We start from the raw sequence: 22,007 nt of genomic DNA on the forward strand, positions 1-22,007 counted from the left end.
GGTGCTTGAGGTTATCATTAAGTGCAATGCTGTGCACAAATTTTGGATTAATTCTAACATGTGCTTTTTGTGTTCACTTTTCATATCTACAGTATGTTGGCCTCATCTTCGTTGTCCGGCCTTTAGCATTACTGCTGTGAGTTCCACATAGTCTTTCATATATTTTCATATATCCCTTGTCAATGAGTAGGTAAAATGGCAACGCTGTGTTCTAAATTCCATTGAAAGACACTATCTGATGGGTAAGAATGTGTAACAGGAATGATAACAATCCACCTTATGCATCACTACAGTCGGATGCTTTGGCTTATTCGTCTGAAGCAGTAAAATTCTAGAGTAGATGCTTCTTTTATAAAGAATATATTAGCTTTGTAGAAAATATGAATGAATTGGCTTTCTAAAACATTTTTGATTTCATGTTAAAGATAACACATTATTCATTACAGTTTGTGTGGTACCAACCTTCTACTTAAGTTCATTTCAGGAAACATACTGTACAGTAGGCTTATTCCCACATGGACAGACCAAACTCATTGGGAAGCAGGAGAAATTGAGGTCACCAAAGAGAAGTTTTGGGCAACCAGCTGGGTCTCTAACAAAACTTTTCTTCCCTCCCGTTCCTGCCCACCTCTTATGAATATACATGATGAACATCCCGAGAGGCCTTGAAGGTGCCCAGATGGAAAACCACCAAACTTTTTTCGCTCACCTTCAAGAAACTTGCTCATTCCTAATCACATGCTCATGGCTGTGCTGGGGGTTCTCTGGAGTCTCTAATGCTTGCATTGGGGAAGACAAATGCCAGACTTAAATGAACACATTTCAGCTCCAGACTTCATATGTTATCTTTCGGGTAGTCTCAAAAAATGAACATGAACAAATGTCTTCCAAATGAACATGGTAAATAAAAAGAACAGCATGCTTAGAAACTGCATTTGCATACTTCATCAACCAATATGGCTTGGCATATACAAATTAAAGCTTAAAAGGGAACAACATAATCACAATAATAAGTGTAAATTGTCAGTACTAAGTTCTAAGGTTGCTTTCTGCTTTTTTGAAACAGCGATGGAATCTTGCTAGCACCTGTTTCATGATAGCACATTGACATTGGTGTCATCAAAGTTCACTAATAGATTGAAGCCAACTCCATGCTGTCATGTCTCAAAGTGAATGTCAGAAATGCAGCCTTGACTATATATAGTGCATGACATGACAAAACGTTATAATAAAACCCTGTGATTTTGCTGAACACTTTGATTTACTATTAATTTCCATAGCAGTTATAGTATTAGTTTTTGCATAAATGTAGATCCTCTTTTTATCATTACTGCTTAGCGCACCTGAGCTCCATTTATTGAAATTCACTCTCCTCATATTACTTCTCCAGGAGCAGTATTATGATTGTGGTGTTGGATAGATTGCCAATGTTTTAAGTGAGAATGTTTTTTTCTACAAACAAAGACCGTGCCAACAGAATATAAGACATAGGATACTATTGGCATAATAAGCATACAATGGAATTATGTTTGGTAAATTTCAGTGACCAGCAGAAAAAAAATAAGATTCAAACAACATAAGAAGATAGAAACAAGTAAGCAATAATAATAAAAGATACTGTACAACAAGATAGATGTGTACAATAAAGTGTGGGGGTGCATTAGCAGCAGTTGCAGGGTTGGTGGTCCTATTTACAGTCCTCGGCAGCTATGGGAGGGTGGCGGCTAACGTAGGTTACAGCTCTGGGGAAAAGCTGTTTGTTTGTTTGTTCTGGCTTTGGTGGCTCTGTATCTCTTAGCTGATGGCAAGGGCACAAACAGACTGTGACCTGGGTGGGTTGGATCCTTAGTGATGCCTTCTTGTGTAAACAACTAGCATATACTGTGAGCAGGTTTAGGAGCACAGTTCCCACGATTTTCTGTGCAGTTTTTACCACCCCAACCAAGTCGTTCAAGTTCTCGTCAGTGACTGGCATGCCACACCGTGGCAGCATATTTAATACAGCATTATGTTTTATGGGACAGAAACAGGAGATAGAAAAACAGTATAGGCTGGCCTGGATTGGCAGTGTGAATATTGGCATAAGGAGAGCTATGAGATTGTTGTCATAACCTTGGTATACATTGCTTTTCCTATTTATGGTGTTTTTGTGTCCAGTACACATGGTGCTAAAAAGAACATGAAACTGAGAGTTGCATGTTAATTGAAGCGCAACAAACAAACAATAATTGCATTTGTGTACACATATTGCTTCACATGACTGTGTCTGAATATATATTACATGTACATAATTTATTTATATATTCTTTTGCTGATATTAGATATTTACACAGCCATCTTTAGCATGTAAAACGTATTTATCCGAGGCACAGGACTCAGCGCAAGACTTTGTTAATGTGACAGAAAAAGGTCTCAAACAAAGTTTTGTTTTCGGAGATATGTAGTTTGTGAGAAAATGTGTCATATATTTAATTTAGCAATGATGGGACTAAGGGAAAGGCCATAATCTGTGTTTACGTTCACTTATCCAATTAAAATCAATACACTCAGGGCACATGTGACACAGAAACAGGCTACACCTTATCCTTACCCAGTTTTTGAGCACCGCAGACTAGAGCCAAGTGACATAACGTAACTGAAATATAAACAATGGAGGAAGTGAAACCGTCTCACTTTTGGGGATGATCAAGAAACAGAGTTTTGTCTTTTTCGGAAAAAGAGGTTGCATCTTCATTCACTCCCCCCCTGTCCTACTTGTTGGTGACAGTGACAGACTTGAACCCGTGTGGAGGATGTTAGCGTAGCTCTTTTCAGGAATAGTTCACTATGTGTTGTGTATGTATGTGCCGGGGAAGAGAGAGATGGTTGATGAACTCAGAGTTGTAGTTGGTGATCAGAGCAGAGAAGAAATTAGCAGTAACGTTGTGAAGTGGTAGTAAATGTACAGCATAGTGTTTAATATTTAAGACAGAGCCTGCACAAACCGGGTTACCGTATTTCTCTGTGCTCATGTAAACACCATATCCCTAAAATGATCATGACTGGGATAAGCCTCATAAACAGATATTCATGTCCATGTGAATGCACTCACAACAGTTAGTTTTTTCCCCCATCACTGTCAGTGCTAGATTTGAGTTTAGATAACTGCCTTAGTTTACATTGACAAAATAGTACAAAGCCTCAATCAACAAACATATTAGTTATTGATCTTGTATCGCAGTCAATATTGTTAGATTGTCCTCTGCATCTTCTGTGTATCTAAAAGAATTGCAGTAAATTATTCTCTTGCTGCGCTAGTTTTGAGTGAATGTTCAACATTGAATTGGGTGAGCAGCATGTGAAAGCTGACCGCTAACAAGAGAATAACATGCAGTTCACAGCGTCTTTCAACCCAAGTGACATTTAGACAACACATTTATAAGTACTCTGGTATTTCTATCCCTGACTGAGCTCGACCCAAATCATTATATACTAGCATCATTTAGTAAAAGCTCATGAACACTTGACATTTACAGCAGAATTGGTCAGGGGAAGTGTGGAGTAGAAAAACATCCTGCTCACACAAAAAACAGGTCAATTTGGATATCAAATACCGGTAAACAATTGATATATCATGCTTTGTTAACCTTTAGAAAGTAAAGCATTTGAAGTTAGTTTAAACAGCTCGAGTGACGCTGAAAAAATCACACAGGGTACACTGTATATGCATATCCAGATCCCTACTCAAATATAGTGTTCTGTTTAAGCCGTCATGCATGTACTCACTCTCTTGTTGTCAATGAAAGAGCTGCTTTACTGCTCACAATACAACCGTAGCTGCCACAGTTATTGCTGGTGCTCACTGTTCCATTTCATCCCCCTGTAGAGCCTACTACAAATTTGGAGGTTTTCCCCCAGTGGGGAAGGTTGTTGCTCCCTGATCTCTCTCCTATCTCTTTGTTATAAGCTATCAAGTGTGTTCTCTCAGGAAAACATGGATCAATGCTTTGCATCAACTATCTAATACGTCTAAATGCGCGCCATATGACTTGTCTGAATTCTCTCTATTTGCTTCTGCAATTGGTATGGTTTGAACCAGAAACATTCTTTCTGTTTGAGTCATGCTGGAAACTATTGCTGCTTAAATCGAATTGACACATCAGAATGGACGTGGGTCCCACATCAAAGTGAACAATAAAAACGTGTAATCTCTTCTTCTGTGTTGCTAAGTCATCCAAATAACATGCACATTGGAGGTTTGGTTGCGTTCACACTCACACTGTGATGTAAGAGGTTGTAAATCCTTGAATTACTGCTATTGTAAGTAGAGGCATATGGTACATACTTATTTTTACTTGTAAATAACAAATCTTATGAATGATGACAATCTACTACTTGAGGAAAGAGAGAGAAAGACCCACAGTATTAACTATGTCTCAACAATCTGTAGTAAATTAAAGTTTAAGCTTTAGCCAGTGACTGTTAATTTCACCCACTCTAATGACGAAAAGAACATTTAATTATCTGTAGCTAATTTAGGTGAATTGAAACTCTTGGCTCTTTTCTGGTTAGTATGCTCTGTGCCTGCTGGTATCATTTACATTTGCCAAGTTTTGTGGAAGAAGAAACCCTTCCCTGTGTCTTTTTAGATAGTGTTCCTGTCTTGTGTGAAACCAAAAGTCCATTTTGACTTATATTAATTTACGTAACTGAAGATGTAACATATTTTACTAAACCTCACAAAGTAGTTTTGTTGCCTAAACCTAGATTGTTTCTGTGGTGCATGCCATTTTAACATTACAGTACATGGCAGCACCACGTAAAATTTGCTCAGAAGTGGATTTTTCTAATTGACTAGTCGAAAAACGAAGAAAGAGAGATAGAGGAGAAGTGCCTGAAACAACAAGAAACTGCATTATTTTTTTATTGGATTTAGTTCTTAGTACTTATTGTTTAACTATGTACAGGCCTTAGACCATAAATGTAGGCCTATTTTTAAATTTTCAAGATTTATGCAACTAAAATCACACTTGCAATATTGGTAAGAAGAATTATAGTTTGAGTGACACTGTAAACCTGACAGATTCCTCTGATTATTTGGAATACATTATACAATAATTAATTTATACAACAAATCTTGACAACAACTATTCACATTCATATCAACTGTCTTTTCACGTTAGTGTAGCTCTGAAAACCTGAGAAAAATATGCAATGGCTCCATATTCAACTCAAAATGTGACTTTGAGGGAAACATATTTTCATATTTTCTCTCTTTGTTTGTGATGACTGTTGTGAGTTAATGCATCACTACTTGGTTAGGTTTAGGAAAAGATCATGGTTTGATGAACAGCAGTCTCCTGTGTGAAAGTCCTGTGTTTGTTTGAGCCATCCATCCACCCTGACATCTTCACTATGCTGATTTTGATTATGAATATATTTGTGATACGTCAAGAACAAACATTATGTGGGAAAAATTATGTTTTTCTGTGAAGCATTTGAGAATTCTCATGCAATTGAGAATGCAGTTAAGATGTGTGGGAACCTTTTAAGAGACGGGGCTGACATATTTGAATTTATCTGAGAAGCAAAAAAAAAAAAAAAACTGTTACATACCTATTTCCACTTGGAGTCAATTCCAGATACTTGCAGGATATATTTGCTCTGATCTGCAAAAAAAAAAAACGCCTTATAAAATTAATAACAAGGTTTTATGATGCAGAAAGGAATGAAAGAACAAACGTCTCAAATTGCCTCCTGGTGTACGTAGTTGGTTGTGATTAAATATATGATTGGAATTTCAGTCTACCTGTGCCAGTATCACAACTGTCTACAGAAAATAATCGCAACGATATTCCCCTGAATGCTTCTGAATGTTACAGTGATGTGGTGTGGCTGCCCCTCCCATCACTTTGCTTTGACATGCTCGCTCATGTATTTGATTCTAGACTATATGGATATATTTCTGCCACGTAAGGGTAATCTGGACTTTAATGCAGCGATGATTTCCACGTCATAGCACAGCTTGTCAAAGGCAATGCGTTCGCCCTCTGCAGAGAACACGGTGATTTAAGCTATTTGGGGATTTGAATTATAATTCTGAGTACACTGGCAGAAAAGTATCAGAAAAACAAATTCATTACTGACGTGAACGTGAGAAAGCATTGTCTCACTGGTTCATCTTCTTTTTCAAACACACACCTTAATCATTTTTTTCTAACAGTCTCTGACTCAAAAATAATGCAGAAAATATTAGACTGCATTTTCCTTTTTTTTTTCTCATGTTAAAGCCTCTGAAAACTAAACAATGTCAAATATGCACCTTCCCTCCCACTCTTTGTCTCTGAACAACATTCAATTATCTCACTTGATTAACTTTTCATTATGACAACTCAAACAAACACTTTTCTCCAGAGTGATGGAGCCTGTGATAAGTGATGCTCTTGTTCCGAAATGACTAACCATAAATACAGCTCAATATTTTTTTTTGTGTTTCTCTGTAGGTTGAATATGTGCTCTCAACCAGCCTTGTATACTGTAACATATTAGCATATTTATTAAAATTTTGACTCTCTAATGGATGGAACATTTACAGTAAGTAGTCAAAGTGATCGCTCTCCTCTCTCTGGTGCAAATTGCTATGCTTTCTAGTGTGTTATTCTACCTCACTGCAATCACTTTACCAGAGAAGATGAGGTTGCAATTTTCCTTAGTGTTTTATTTCCTTCTTCTGCTTTCGATACGCATTTACTAATTTATAAGTAATTTCCAAGGAATTTGTCAAAGTATTGCATGTATTAAACTCACCTAATTTTAAATTCTCTGTCAGATTTGCCTTTGCTGTTTCAGGTGTTGAAGTTTCAGATTTTATTATCCTGGTAAATCTGGTGAAGGAACTGCCAGGCCGCACTACACACTATATAAAGAAAAGCAGACACTGGCAATCAATATTTCATGCATCTTACTATGTTGTTCCACAGTCTGGCAAGATATTGTCACTCATATCATTACTCTTCCTAATATGAGGAAACAATCTGGTGTCATCAAATCGTATTACAGCGGATTTTCTTCCTCAGGAGTGGTAAGAATTAAAATTTCATTGTTTACTGGAAGATTTCGACACCCACACCCATGGTGCTTCTTCCAATATTCAAGGGCATGTCAGAAGACTGGCAGTGCACCAGTTCTCAAATCCCTCAGCGAATTGTGCTGTGAGGGATTAACTACATTTACTGTCACATTTGAGCCCTAGTTTGAGCTACAGGATTACATTTCTTGAAAACTACATGTATATGTGCATGTATCGCTCAATTTCTAGGGGAAATTATACCTTCGAGACCATCCGGACAGCTCCATGTCACATCAAAGCTGACACACTTAAGCTTCTCAGATAACTCTCTAAAGCCTTGTCAATAAGTTGTGTCACTGCAATCACCTCTCATTTTATACAAATAATATTTTCTTGCACACGCTTCTTGAAACTGTTGAATGTTTGAACCCCATGGAATTTTTGACCCAGTTTCATCTTTGTGGAATCAATCTTGTCACTCTTGCAACCCAGAGGATACCAACCACAGCTACAGACCGACAGAATGGGTTAAGGTTCTAATTTCTGGCCGGGAAATCAATTCATTAAAGGGCCTTGAGCTAGCCATGGGTGATCCTTATGTGTTGGGTTTGCATCTTAGTCTGATCCCACATTAATTACAGGCCTTGAATGCAAACAGTTTTCTGGGGAAAGAATTGGCTATGTACAGACAAAGGCCATGGCCATCCCCAAAGGAAAGCCATCATTAGGACAGATGGGGGAATCTGATTGTTAGCATTAGGTTAGTCTTTTCTCACCCATAGTTCTTTGTATTAGCAGAGCAACACTGCCACGCTCACCATCTATTAACATCTGTGTGGCTGAATGTGGAAGGTCTGAGAAACTTTTACTCAGACTGCTAGATAGATGTGTGACTAGCTTGTGGGAAACTGTTAAGTGAAAATGTCCTAAAATAGGCAGACATTCAGTGCAACTGTAGTTCAGTTGGACATCTCAGGTTTGAAGTGTTTATTGCAAAAGCAGAACATAGTTAGAGTTTGGCATCTAGACTCCGACCTCATCACTCCCCGTAGATAGTTTACATGAGATACCGGGGAGCAATGATTAAATATATTCCCTGTAGTCGGAGCTTGAAGGTTGATGCTAAGGAGGTGGTGGGGCTGAAAGAGCAGGCAGTAATGCTGATGCAGGGCATCAGCAGCATTGAAAAGGCAGAGGGAGAGAAAGACATTTTTTTAAGCTTAAATAGATTGCCAAATTAGAATGGTGTTTGAAGATGTTATGGAGTGAGTGAAGCATGTCATGTTTGTAGCGGTCCAGCTTGAGTTGACTGCCTGAATTAGCTTGCATGCATTGCTCCATTTTTGTCTGATATGAAAAACACTGAAGATGTGAAGTTGAACTGAAATTTTAACTATCCACACTTTTATGTAAGGTAATATAAACTATGGTGATACGGCTACTGCTGTAGGAATGGGAAGATATGAAAATTTCATGTCCTGATTATCCTGGCCAAGATCATATTCATTCATGATATTATTATATTATATATCTATTTTTTTTGTGAACATCTTTTTTTAGTGAAAAACTGTCTAATAAGGTAGTCATTAATCATAAGATCCCCATAAAAAGTATTTCAATGGAAGTGACTTGTAACGATCTCACTGAAAAGCAGAATTCACAGAAAAGATTGTGCCATTTCTACATGCATATAGCCTATTAAATGATCAAGCTTACATTTGTTGTGGTTGATAAATACATGCACACTGATGTTAATTGTACAAGCAACAAACACGTTCTACTTGCAAATCAGAAGATGGATTTTCTGTCAAATAAATTCTACTTGACTTGAACTGTTACTAATGAATTGTTGTGACAGTGTATGGCAGTATGCACTCATCAGAGCTAATCTCTAACGGTGAACTCCTTTTTCTTGAGGCTGCACGTCTTCTCGTCAGACGCATCATCGTTTTAGTTGCAGTCTAGATGCTGGATGGAGCTGGATATTTTTTTAAACTTAAGACAGTTAGCAATACACGCTGCTGGTGCTTCATGATGAAGAAGAAGGAAAAAAAAGAAAGAGGCGGAAGTGTTTTACGCAAGTCTTCTTAAGTCTTCCAATGAGAGAGCAGCTTGCCCATGCATGGCATTTGTTTACAGCTTTTGGGAAAAAAAATGTCTGTCAGACAGCCCTTTCCAATAGGGAACTCATGCAGTTATCTTTGCTCTCTTCGAAGCCAACAGACTCCTTTGACAGAAATGGTAATTTGACCTCGTAGAACGTGGGAGTTGCTGGTCTAACACTGCCATGATTGGTAAAATTACTTTATTAGATAGAATTCACCACATGTACTGTTAAAATTAAAATCTATTTGAATTTGAATGTGTCTATAACTTTAATATTGTCATACTTGATGACTGTTTTTGTACAGTTTTGCATGATCAGATTTTTCCAGACCAGTCACAATTTAAAACTCACCCATTTCAATAGAAACAACCTAAATCATAATATTTCCAAAAAACAGTGAGAAGCCGTGAATCCAAAAGACATCATAAGCATATAAACTTTCATATCAGCATCAAATAACGAAAGATATAATTAATGAAAGCTGCAAGCAGCGTTGAATGGGCCCTCTCATCAACGTGGTGGCCTGCAGTCGTGGCAATTTCCACATTACGGAGAGAATTTAAACACATCATAACTTCTCAAAATATATAATAGCAGCAGGGTCTCTTCCTTAGCGTTACATATCTGAACCAACCTCTTTTATTTTTATTTTTTTTACCAGGCATAATGTGAAAACAGATGGAATTAATTTTGTGCAATTGCTAGAATCATTCTGTTGATCACCCGATTAGGGCAAATTAGATAGCAGGAGAGTGAAAATTAGACAAGGCTTGCTCTTGTGAATGCATACAGTACACTGTTTCTAAATCAGAATGAGGAACATCTGACTGCATATTTCAGTAATTCAGTAATTCAGTAATTTAAACAATTTACTAATCCAAATTTTCAACCTTCTGGAAGTGTATTGAATGGCTAGGCTTATAATGTTTACTGTTTTATATCTGTTTGCTCAGTAGTCGCTTCTTTCAAGGTGCAGTCTGCACTTCCTAGAGATTGTGGTAGTGCACAGTAACATGTTTTTTGAGCTGTTAACTAAATAATGATAATTTACTGTGATGAAACACATCAATGGAGCTTATCATGTTGACATATCTCACCAAATTTATAAAAATCAGCATTCCATGGGTTGAAAGTGGCTCAATATTCCACCTACGGCTTTAAATCAGACTTAACCTTGCAAGACCAATGATGAGATAGAGTCAACCGGTTGTGGCTTCTCTGGTGGGCAGCCCCCCTCCATTTGTCCTCCCTCTGGCCCCTGCGGAGCCCCTTGTACACATTGTTGCATTTCAAAAAATGATGCAGTGAGTGGAGTTAGGCTCAGACCTGGAGGTGAAGTTACACTTTTAGTATGCTGTTTCTTACACCATATGTTTGGACCATTACAACCATAGACTGTATATAGATGAATCCGGCGAGTCGTTTGTGTGTTTCGCCATCTAGCGGCGCCGCCATTACTGCCCCTGAATGGGAGCTGTCATTATAACCTTACCTTTTCTACTTTTACCTGTACTTTTTATGCAGCATAACTTTTGACAACGATGTCTAGGAAGTCGGAAAGAACCTGTGCAATTCTCTGCTGCTCCAACAGCAGTGGGAAACTTCAACTTTGGAAAAAAACTGAATGCAAACTACACAAACCTTTAGCTCGTGAAGAGTGCCCCTGTCTGAGGACGTACAGTCTACATCGTTTCCCTGGGCGTGCAGATGTTCGCTAGAAGTGGATCAAGAATATTAACAGAGGGGACTTTGTTCCCAACTGCAACAGCACACCAAGTTTTGGTCAACACTCGTCAATCTAAAAAATTAATAGCATGCAGCTGCCTAGCTTAACACAGTGAAAAATTAATGTTATCTAAGCTAACACTGCTTAGCTAGCTCCCGTTAGACACCTCTTTCAAGGCTGCTTCTGTCGCACAGAGTAAATTAACTCAACGTGGTGTTATTGTGAACTATATCGTAAGTTGCCCTTACTTAGGCAATCAAATGGCTACAATGTAAAGTAGATGAATTAATCAGTGATGGAGGATAATAATTAGAAGTACTCTCCATGAGGTAGAGGTTCCTGAAGGTTGTAGAAAAGGGACATTTATAATGACAGCTCCCATTCAATCGCACGCACACTGGAGGGAGACGCCACCACATTAATGGCAGCTTGTTCACTTCCGGTACTTTGCTGGATTCGTCTATAATGATGGACGGCTTGACATCTCCCCAAAAGATTGCTCGCCTCCGGGTGGCTGGCTGCAGTATAGGTCATAAGTCCCGCCCATTCATGTTAGCGGATGGGACAAATCATTTTTCCCAAAGATGGGTTTCTTTGATGTAAGTAGTTTTCATCATTCTGATGTGTGTTTTTTTTTTAAATATTTTTTGGTTTTGATTCAATTTGATGCTAAAAAAATGAGTTGAAACATCCTGATTGACAGCCGTGACCGGCTCGTGATTGGTTGGACAGGTGTATGGGCGTCGCTTTAATGAGGTGACTACCGCTCGATCTCTACTTCACAGACTAATTGCAAATTACAACATGGCTGCGCCCGTGCAGTGGGAGGAGGTGGAGCCAGGTCATCCATTGTTATATACAGTCTATGGTTACAACTCATAATTTGAGTGAACTTTTTTCCTTGCCAGTGCGCCTTGTGTCACAGCTGTATTATTCTTCATTTCCAGGAGACGGCATGTAAGAGATATGATTTATGATGATTGAACGCTTTTGCTGTATACCTTAAGCATATTTCATACACATACAGTAGGCTTTATTTGCAGACCATTGTATAAACACTACTACATGTACTTCACTACTGACTCATGGTCTCAGAGTATTGCATAGCTTTCTAAAAAGCATCAAGCAGGCTCAGTGGCAGGTATACAATTCCGGCAGCACTCGGTTTGCCCAAAGCTGATCAGCTAACGTCTTTGAGCAGATATAAGGATTAACTTTGAATATCTTCAGCTCACCATGAAGTCATTTTGCATACTGCCTCACAACAGGGAACCCTGCTAGTTACGGTACCAAACAGCGATGAATATTAATGCACAGGTCACATGGGGTCCACACACAAGCTTGAGGGTTCGTAAACAGAGATGTCTGGAAGCAGCATCAGTCTTTGACCCACCTGTCAAGGGCTGACAATAATTTTTTTAAGTACCTTCTACCTCAAAATATAAAAAAATATATAAATACCAGGCATCATTTTAATACACAATTTTCACAGTGCTTTGCAATTTATAATATTTCTTATTCACATAGAAATTTGGAAAGGTCTCATAGTCACTAGGGATGTAACTATACAGGGATATATTATTTGGCTCAAACTGGAGCAGTAATGGCTGCAACCAGATTCTATTCTGCTCTTTGTGCATTCACATTTGTGACGATTTCCCAGTCATGATGGCAGGAGTGAGTGGCAGAATTGTCTCATGTGTGGGACACATGTTTTTAAGTAAAAAAAACCTGCCGTATGCTCAGTTGAGACAAAAGAAAACTGTTGGAGAAGAACATGCTCCCCAGCCACCATCAAGCAAGTTTGTCCCGCCACTATCCCCACCATCAACCCCCCCCCCCCCACACACACACACACACACACACACCCTGTTGACTAAAAAATACAACAACAACAACAACAACAACAACAACAAAAAGACTGCTCGACATGAAGAATGTCAGTTGACTGAGGGGTTTGATTATTCAAATATTTTACTTTCAGGCAGCAGCCCTAATAACCTACAGATATTTTTCAGCAGAAGTTAACAAAGAAGCGAGAAGTTAACAGCCTTATTTTCTCCCCCGGTAGGGTAGAGTCAGCAAGTCAGGAACCTGTCTCATACAAAGGCATTGTTTTTCTTTTGACATACAATATATTCAAGGTGTATAGCAGCCAGTAGGGGCAGAGCAAGTCTGTTTTGTAATGAGCAATTCCAAAGCTAAAATCTCAGAAAGATGGCAACCAATGACAATGTATCTATCCAAGCAGACAAACATTACCAGCATGTGGCTCTAGTAGGGTGTGTGTAATTTTCTTCGCTTTCAGCAAGAATCTTTTTCCTAGCCAATGCTATTATGATGCCTGAGTGTATTCAATGTTTTTTCATTTCATTATAGAGCATTTTCTAGTCCACCTCAATATATCCAGCAGAATCTTAGTCCATATTACCCTTGAAATCACAAAAGCACATCCCCATCCTGAACAGTTTGACAAAAATGTTTGTGCTTCAACAACTAGTGCCGCATATTCACAGAAAATGGGTTTTGAAGGCTGTATCAGATGATAAGTTGACCTTTGTGACATTGAGCTCACAAAAAAAGAAAAAAATACCCTACAGTATGTAGTTTTCCTGTCGTAAAAGGATAAGTTTTAGCCACTTTTAGCTGTGACATTAGTTTGGGCTTTATAACATGATTGGCAGGCAACTCTCGGAATTGCCCAAGAGGACTCAGTGAACTTTAACCTAGCTAAAACATTCAATCACCATGATAACTGAAACCAGAACATTATGGCCAAGGTTTAAAATGCATATTATTCTTCTATTATAGACCTTATGTATACTCTACAGAAAGAGTAGGCTCAGGCTGAAACGCAGTGTTTATTCTAATCTTGAAGAAATGAGAAAAACGCTTTTTCACACCGTGTTTCTATACCACTGTCTGTAATTACTAATTAGAGCTGATTAATGCAGAGCTGAGCAAAGCAAGATGGATGCAATGGCTTTATGTTGTGTCATAAGCAGCGCCACATTATGTCAGTGCTGGCCAAAATAAGGACTGTTGTAACAGTGCTAACAAACAGACTGGACTCATTAACAGTGAGTAAAAATGTAATTGTCTTGTTAACTTGAACTGAAAATGTATTTTGAAATTGTGGATACAATATGAAGTTCTGGGTTTTTCTGAGTGATTGTATATTTTGTATATATGCATACATGCATGTATGTGCAGTACTGTATGTGCATCTTCACATGTAAATTTATGCAGATTAACAGCCGGGCTACACTGCATCCATGAGCAGTACATATGCTGCAGCTCACACACGCTGTTTTATGTCATTTAATTATAAATGTCATATATTATTATATTTGTTGTTGATAGAGAAGATTGCGATTCTGTCCACATAAACTAAACATAATCTGAAAGTGTTTACTACAAATATATACATTTTTGTCATGGCTGTGGCATATTCTATACACATTGAAACTGTAGTGAAAGTGCTGTTATGATGTGTGTTGGGCTAAAATTAGGCGAGACCTCCAATCTCTAGATGTTCCGCGCCTGAGTGGCAGCCAAGCCACAGCCGAGCCACAGCCAAGCTGCGGCTGAGCTGCACCTGAGCCGAGCTGCTCAAAGTCATTTGTCTGGCTGTAATACTTGGACTCATGATTTTGTGTCATGCTTTATCTTTATGCTTTATCTACCACATAGGCTGTCTAAACTTCATTTGGCACCAAAACCATAGGTGTGCCGGACAGTCATACTTTTATCGGCTGATTAACTGGAGTAAAGAATTGCCACAAAATGATTAATGTCAACATTTCCTTTAAACACAGAAAACCAATACCATGCCTCTCTGAAATGAAAGTTTATTGAGCTCCAGCTCTCTACCCCAGAATCATTTCACCTCTATGAGCCAGAAAGGATTATTAATAAATATCCAAACAGGCTCTTTGTGATCACAGAAGACCAAAGGCTACTGGGCATTTACCATATCAATACTTCAGTGTTTGCTTACTCTCTTATCGCCTCAAAAAAATAGTTTGCCCCAAAATGAAAATTCAGTCATTTTCCACTCTACCCCCTGTCAGTCAAAACTCCTCTGAGAGCTTAGCTATATGAAAACCAAATACACAGAAAGTTCAACTCTGTAGTTCCATCTCAGCCCTCTCTGAAACCATTGTTTTACAGCCTGAATATTTGAATATCAATAACAGCATTTTGCACACATTTTTGTCCTCTCATTTATTTAATAAATATAGTTTAGCTTCAGTAAAGAAGTGTAGTGTGTATAAATTTTGCGTGCACACCACATTTCAATACTGAATTTCCCCCACTTACAAACACTTATTTTTATGATTATTAGTTGACATATTGGTCTCCAACAAGCACCATGACTGAGATTTATATATTGCTCTCCAAACAATACAGCCGGACCATTCATCTCAATGTGTCAGTGCAAGACAGTTAGACACTGTAATGAAAAATGGACTTCCGATAACTCAGTAAGTGTTAAAAAGTGTCTGATCCTCTGACATCACATAATTCCAACATTTAAAAATCAAAATCAAAGACTTTTCCTTCAGAAAATAATGATAACTTAATCTTTGATTGTCTTTCAGTTCCCACTACACTGTTGAATGTAAATACACCCTGTCAAGAAATGATTTGGTCTGCTGCTGCAGCATTTCATAATGGTTAAAATGATTAGAACAATACAGACCAAGGACAATCAATGCAAGCTTCGTCATCTTCTGTGCCGGAAATTGACGTTAATTAATGTTCAGCAAAGGCATATCAATCTTTATGCAATTAAAGCTTTTTTGTGGATTATACTTTGTCTTGTGAAATTTGTTCTGCTGATTTTTTATTATGCCATAATTAGCTGTTCTTTGTTTCTTTCTCTATAATGATTAGTGCTATATACAGCATCATCACCAATGACAGCCTTGAGAAAATACATGGGAAATGACAATGTTGGCACCCACTGTTACTCTGCTACTTTCAATCAATGTGTCAAATGATGACTTAAGAATGCAAGCCTGGTACTACACTTTGATTGGGATTTATGAAACTCACAGATTAGTGTTAACAGTAACATTAACAAGTAATTTCCCAAATGAAAAAGTAATTTCCCATTCCACGTACTCTTCCATGCCCCTTTTCTCCAATCCTTACCTTTTGTCTCTTTTTATTTCCTCTTTCCCCCTGCAGAGCTCCTGTCAGCCTGCCATGAGCTCCGGTGCCGCTATGGCTGTGTCATGACGAGAAACGGCACCTTCTGTTTCTGCGCTGATGGCTTTGAGGTCGGCGAGGATGGAACGAGCTGCAGAGGTAAGATTCTGAATCGCTGGTGGGGGCCTCCTGCCCTACCACCTTTCCCTCTCTCTTAAACTCAACAATCCTTCCTTTTGCCCTCAGCCAGTCTTCCTACAGGTAAATAAGCAGGAGATGCTAGGTACATGAGAACCATCTGGCTGCAGGCAGGGCCTCATGCACAGCGCATAACTCCAAGGGCCGGAGTGGGACTCATTTTTAGCCCGGGGGTTTCATCCCTCAGACCTGCCCTCTTTAGTTCCCAACCTATTTGTATATTCAAACAAAATGTATGACACAAATTAAAATTAATTAATTAATTCATTCATATTTTACTGGAGATATAAATTAACAGTTTGACTATGCAACTGTTCAGTGTATTTTTCTAGAACATTAGTGTAGCTTCAGACAGAAATACAATGAGACAGTGCAGGACCTCATGCATGAGTACACATCACAATCCAACGTAACATAACAATATGTCAGTAGCTTATGAAAGAAGGGAAAGCATGCAGCTTCAAAACAACCAGCACCTGGAAAATATCCTGCACAGTTGATGCCTAAAGATTAAATTATTACTAGAAAATACGACTGCCAAGGACGGTGCACCTTTACACAGATGTGTAATTATTGACATTATTGACATTATACACAGACATTATTCATGTCCGTGCATGCCTGCCTCATAAACAACTCTTTCTTACTATCTCCAGTGGTGTTGGATTGCGGCGGTACTAACATTAGTAGGTGTCGGCTCAGTGGATTAACTAATACCTAATAGTGTTGTCATCATGTGGCATGTGTGTCCAGGCGGAACTAGTCATGGTCGAGTTAGCCTACTGCTTAATGCTGTCATGTGAAGTCTATTTTGAATAAATTTCATAAACTTGCCTGCAGAAGTCGTCAGAGTTGTTAAAAGAACCCACTCTAATGAGACTGTCTACAAGATCTATTTATAAAATGATTGTGGTTACTCACCATGTCACTGGCCCTTGCAGCTCAAAAACCATCCCCATGATTAGTTACTGTACCTGATTACACCCCAACACACATGAATACACACTTATACTGTGTACAACACACAATTTCTCTGTCTCTTTTTCTCCCTCTTTATGCTCAACATATGTTACAGGCCTTACTTGGACGCTGCACATACTTTATACCAACGACATGGCACAACATTGCATAATTATGCTGGAGGAACCTGTTTAACAAAGCAGAACTGCTTCCTGAATTTGATCCTGTTTGGGGAAGACATGAGAAATAGCAGTTTATAGGGTACTGCAGCTCCGAAAAAGGCTCATTGGTTATAAAAGTAATTATGGCTGAGGTGCTAGAGTGAGGCCACATTAAGTGTACTTTATGTATTTGGGTCATGTTTGAGCACACCTAATTTGTTACAAATTACTCTCTTCCTTTTTCCATAAGATCATGATGAATGTGCCATGTATGGCGCATGCAGCCAGACCTGCACAAATACCTACGGGTCATACAGATGCAGCTGCACAGAAGGATACATCCTGCAGCCTGACAGGATATCTTGCAAAGCCAAACAAGGTGAGCGGCACACTTGCATTGGGAAACAGCATAATCTGTATAGTATCTACGTTTCATTTCTAATAATATACAGGGTGATTTTATTCAACCAGAGTGAAATTCTAGCTTATCGTCGCCTTGGCTCTCACTAGCTTTGCTAGGGCAAGATTAATGTGGTTTAGTAGTGACCACATCCATCACCCACATGGCAATGGGTAGACATGTCCAGGCCAGGATAATGATAAAATTAATGAGCATGAGATTTTAAGTGGGAGCAGTCTGGAGTATTTTGTGTGAAGACAATGCCTAGCGTCACCCTGATTTATGTTAATGCCTGATGTTGGTTAAAAATCTGTCTCGATGAGCAAAACAGCCTACTTAGAAATAAAACAACCAAAAGAGGTATTGTGTTTTGGTGGTCCGCCATCCGCAATAAACAAGCTTAACCTTGTGCGGTTTATTTTTGTGTCGTGCATTGAACCGTTAAGTGAAGCAGATCTTTTTTAAGGTGTTGTCACTATGGCATATATGGGTTGAAAATAGCTGGAGGCCCAACACACCTAGCTGGGGAGAACACCACTGTTGCAGCTTTTAATCAATGTGACTGGTGTCCTACCAGGAATAAACTGAATATGATTACCCATAAACTTAACTGAACCCAATGCTCACATGCATTAATATTAATTTAGCAGCAAGCGATAGTGGTACTGCGATAACTATGGGGTTACCATTAGTTGTAAAAGCTCATGAATATAAATTTTAGATAGAGCTCTCAGGCTAGAAGATGAGGAGCAGCAGGGAATGAAAAACATTAACGTGTTGAGTGTGAGATTGAAGTTAAAACTCTGCAGCAAAAATGTTCTTTGGGGGGTTTTAATCTTGATTCAATCTCTTTTCATTTGGCTCAGATTAAAGTGATTGGTATAATTTATATTCCATTTGTATTCCTAGCATAAATCTACACTACAATCGACTGATGGTTTCCATGTCTGCTTGATAATGCACTAAATTGACTAATGCTAAGTACCAAACTTTAGATTACAGAAAAGTGGGGTTATTGCATCTTGCAGAAAATCCCTCTATTGGATTAATACAATAAAATAAATGGCAGCAATCATTTCCAAATATCATTTTCATTTTAAAATGTTTATTTATTTTAACTTCAACAGTCAATAAAGCTACATGTTATAACAATCAAATACTTACAATGTCGCTGTCTGTCTCTCAATATTTCCTTCATAAGCCTCATTTGTTCCTATTAAAAACTAAATTCATCAAGTTTTTTCACAAATGTATAGGTTATTTTTAAGCCATGGTGTATGTAGGGTTGACTCAAATAAACTACAATGGCTAGGTTACCCCCAGTGCAGTAGTATCATGGCTCATGGGTTTTGACAGTACAGGATACATCGGAAATAGCATACTGCCAACCCTACACTTCAAGTCCAATTGAATTGGATGTTTTCATTTCTGCTATACCATTACATATCTGCTCTGTCACTCACATGCCATGCATTTTTCAGGATCTAAAAGGGAGACATTGTTTTATTTTAAACTTTTTTGCATAAAGCAGTGTACAAAAACTATATACATAGCAAATAATATCCAAAATGTGTTCTTTGACAGAGAGGGGGGTTATGATGTAAGAAGGACATTTCATTTTAAACCGAGTTGTGTTCACCCAAATTTGTAGTATGTGTGTATTAATATGTCAGAACATTTGATTGAACAAAGTTTAAAATTATGTACATGTATTTTTGGGAGGTACTTACTCCTATCCGCAACCTCAGACTCGCTGAGGCTAACCTCCTCACCTCTCTCACCCAGTCCATGCCCCAGACCTGTGGGGGACAGGGCCTTTTTAATTGCTGCCCCCTCTCTCTGGAACTCTCTTCCACAACACCTTGGACATTTTACCTCACTACCTTCTTCCAAAACTCTCCTGTTAAAATATGCGTTTAGATATTGGTGTGGTCCTTACTCTTCAACACCACTGCGTAAAATACACTGTCTGAAGTTTGTTTACTTTGTCCCTTTTTCCCCTGAGGGGACTTAGCCTGCCAGCTATGTTTTGACTGCAAAAAAAGGATGACTTAATATCATTTCAGTGGGACTTTAAGCATGTGAACCACAAAATGCACTACTCAAAAACACCCTTATAGTACTTGTCTGTCATTTTTAGTACATAAAATGAACTTTATGATTGTCCTAAAAAAGCTTTATCACATTATTGTTTTGTCAGCTGACATTGCCCATGCTTGATCAAGAGCTGGGGCAGACCTCTGAATGCTTGGTCAAAACCCCATCTCCCCTTAGTGTGGGAGAAGAAATCTGTGTTGACTAAAGGTTGATTCACAGGGATAAGGGGAAGCAGTTTTATCAGCAGGTATTCTGATTTATTCTTTATATTTTGAAAATAAACCTTGACTTGAACTTGTGTAAATGATCGGGATAAATAAGAGCCCTTATAGGGGATGAACCTGATATCAGAGAATGTGCACGCTCAATTAAGCCCATTAAGCAGCTCAGTTTTACCACCATGGACTGGCCGGCCTTGACTTTAAATATGTTCCCCAATTAGTTATTTTCATTCAAATCAATCAGCTTTGGAAATTAGTGTTTGTTGGATTTGTGTGGAGGTCTTTCTTTCTTTCTTTCTTTCATTATCTGCGCTCAAAATGATACCTTCAATATTTTTTCTTTCACTCCAGATCCTGGTGACATCCGTCCAATGCTAATCATTGGTGGCTCAGATCGTATAGTCATCACCGATCTAAATGGAACAGCCTTCCAGCCCCTAAGGTCTCTGAGTGGAAATGGCTCACTGGCATTGGATTTCTATCACAACCAGGAAAATGTGTGCTGGGCTCTGTCTACAGAGTCCTCTGGGCATCTCCGGTGTGCTGAAACAAGAAATCTGCGTGGATTCACACGGGAACAGGAAATAAGAACAGAAAAAAGTTTGCAACGTATGTTTTAAGCTTATTGTTCCCTTCTCTCTCAATATACCATTTTCATTTAATTTCTTTTCTGATTACTTTGAGTGATTATACACTCTCAAATCATGAGCACTCTCACCTTCAACAGGATAGTGGTGAGATGAGATACACTCTCACACTCTCTCACAAAAACATGCTAGCGTCTTTCTCTCTCTCCTTTTTTCCCTCTCGCACTTACCTGTGAGCTCTCTCTATATGTCTTCATTACTGTACCTGTGTGGTTGAAGTCAGGTTAGCCTCAGCAATTTTGTCCACTCACCTTTCCTCTCCAGCTGTCCTTCAATCCTACAGGCTACGTCACCTTTGCTACTTCAAAAGTGCTCTTTCTCTCCTTTATTTGATTTGAACCAGATTCTCATCCATATCAAACCTGTTCTTAAATGTGTATGGTTTTCAGTGGCTATTGACATTAGAGTTCGAGTCAAAGCCTTACTGTCATTACATAGAGTTTAAAACTGTTGCAGTAATTTAGAGGTGTCAGGTTGTACTCTCCTTTGAAAATAAATGTATTTAAGTGTATAACACATTTTTATGGAAATGTCTTACACAAGAATCTAACTACTGTTTGCCATTGCAGATGTGGAGCATATGGCGATTGACTGGCTGACAGGCAACTTCTATTTTGTTGACCGCATCACTGACAAGATATTTGTCTGTAACCATGCTGGGGACACATGTGTTACTATCCTACAATTAGACATCCTGAATCCTAAAGGAATAGCTCTGGATCCTCTCATGGGGTGAGTGTTCTGCAGCCTATATAATACACGGTCTCTGAAAGTACTGCAAGGCTCAAATATCATCATGCATTTTTTGTTAAGGAAAAAATCATGGTGTAAGAGATAAAAAAATCACTATGCATAACAATTGACTTGTCTAGAAGAATGTGAGTTAGTTACAATGAAGGGATTGAATGATTCCCTGTCCTTCGACTCAGCTCTCCTCCCCTTTGAGCTGTGTAATTTGGTGGATAGCTGGTGATGCTTCAGACAGCTTCTACTGTCATGGCATCATTTGTATGCACTGATTTCACCCACATCCCTTAGTAGAAAAGGCCGCTGCAGGACTTTCCATTAAATAACTTACTTTTGTCTCTGTAGGGATCACAAAAAAGCTGAGCAACCATGGAGTAAAAATATCCCCAGACAGCTCACAGTAAAAACTGAAACATTTGGTTGACAGTCGCACAGAACAGAACTTATACTATAGTTCTAACATAACAGGCACATCTTGCTGCTTTGCAACAATTGTGTTAAACTGATAAAAAAATGTAATAATACAGTGCCATTTTTG

The 22,007-nt window shown here is 38.6% G+C and overlaps 1 protein-coding gene across 1 annotated transcript in view; it reads left to right on the top strand.

Annotated features, from left to right (window-relative positions):
* The window catches only part of lrp1bb (low density lipoprotein receptor-related protein 1Bb), a 287,271-nt gene that overhangs the window by 111,646 nt on the left and 153,618 nt on the right, over window positions 1-22,007 (top strand). The window contains exons 4-7 of the mRNA XM_083922252.1: window positions 16,078-16,197; window positions 17,608-17,736; window positions 20,427-20,684; window positions 21,292-21,454. Of these exons, the coding sequence (XP_083778378.1) occupies window positions 16,078-16,197; window positions 17,608-17,736; window positions 20,427-20,684; window positions 21,292-21,454 (670 nt within the window). The remainder of the gene's footprint in view (window positions 1-16,077; window positions 16,198-17,607; window positions 17,737-20,426; window positions 20,685-21,291; window positions 21,455-22,007) is intronic.

The sequence above is a fragment of the Echiichthys vipera genome (genome assembly GCF_963691815.1).
Source record: "Echiichthys vipera genome assembly, chromosome: 10".
Classification (NCBI taxonomy): domain Eukaryota; kingdom Metazoa; phylum Chordata; class Actinopteri; order Perciformes; family Trachinidae; genus Echiichthys; species Echiichthys vipera.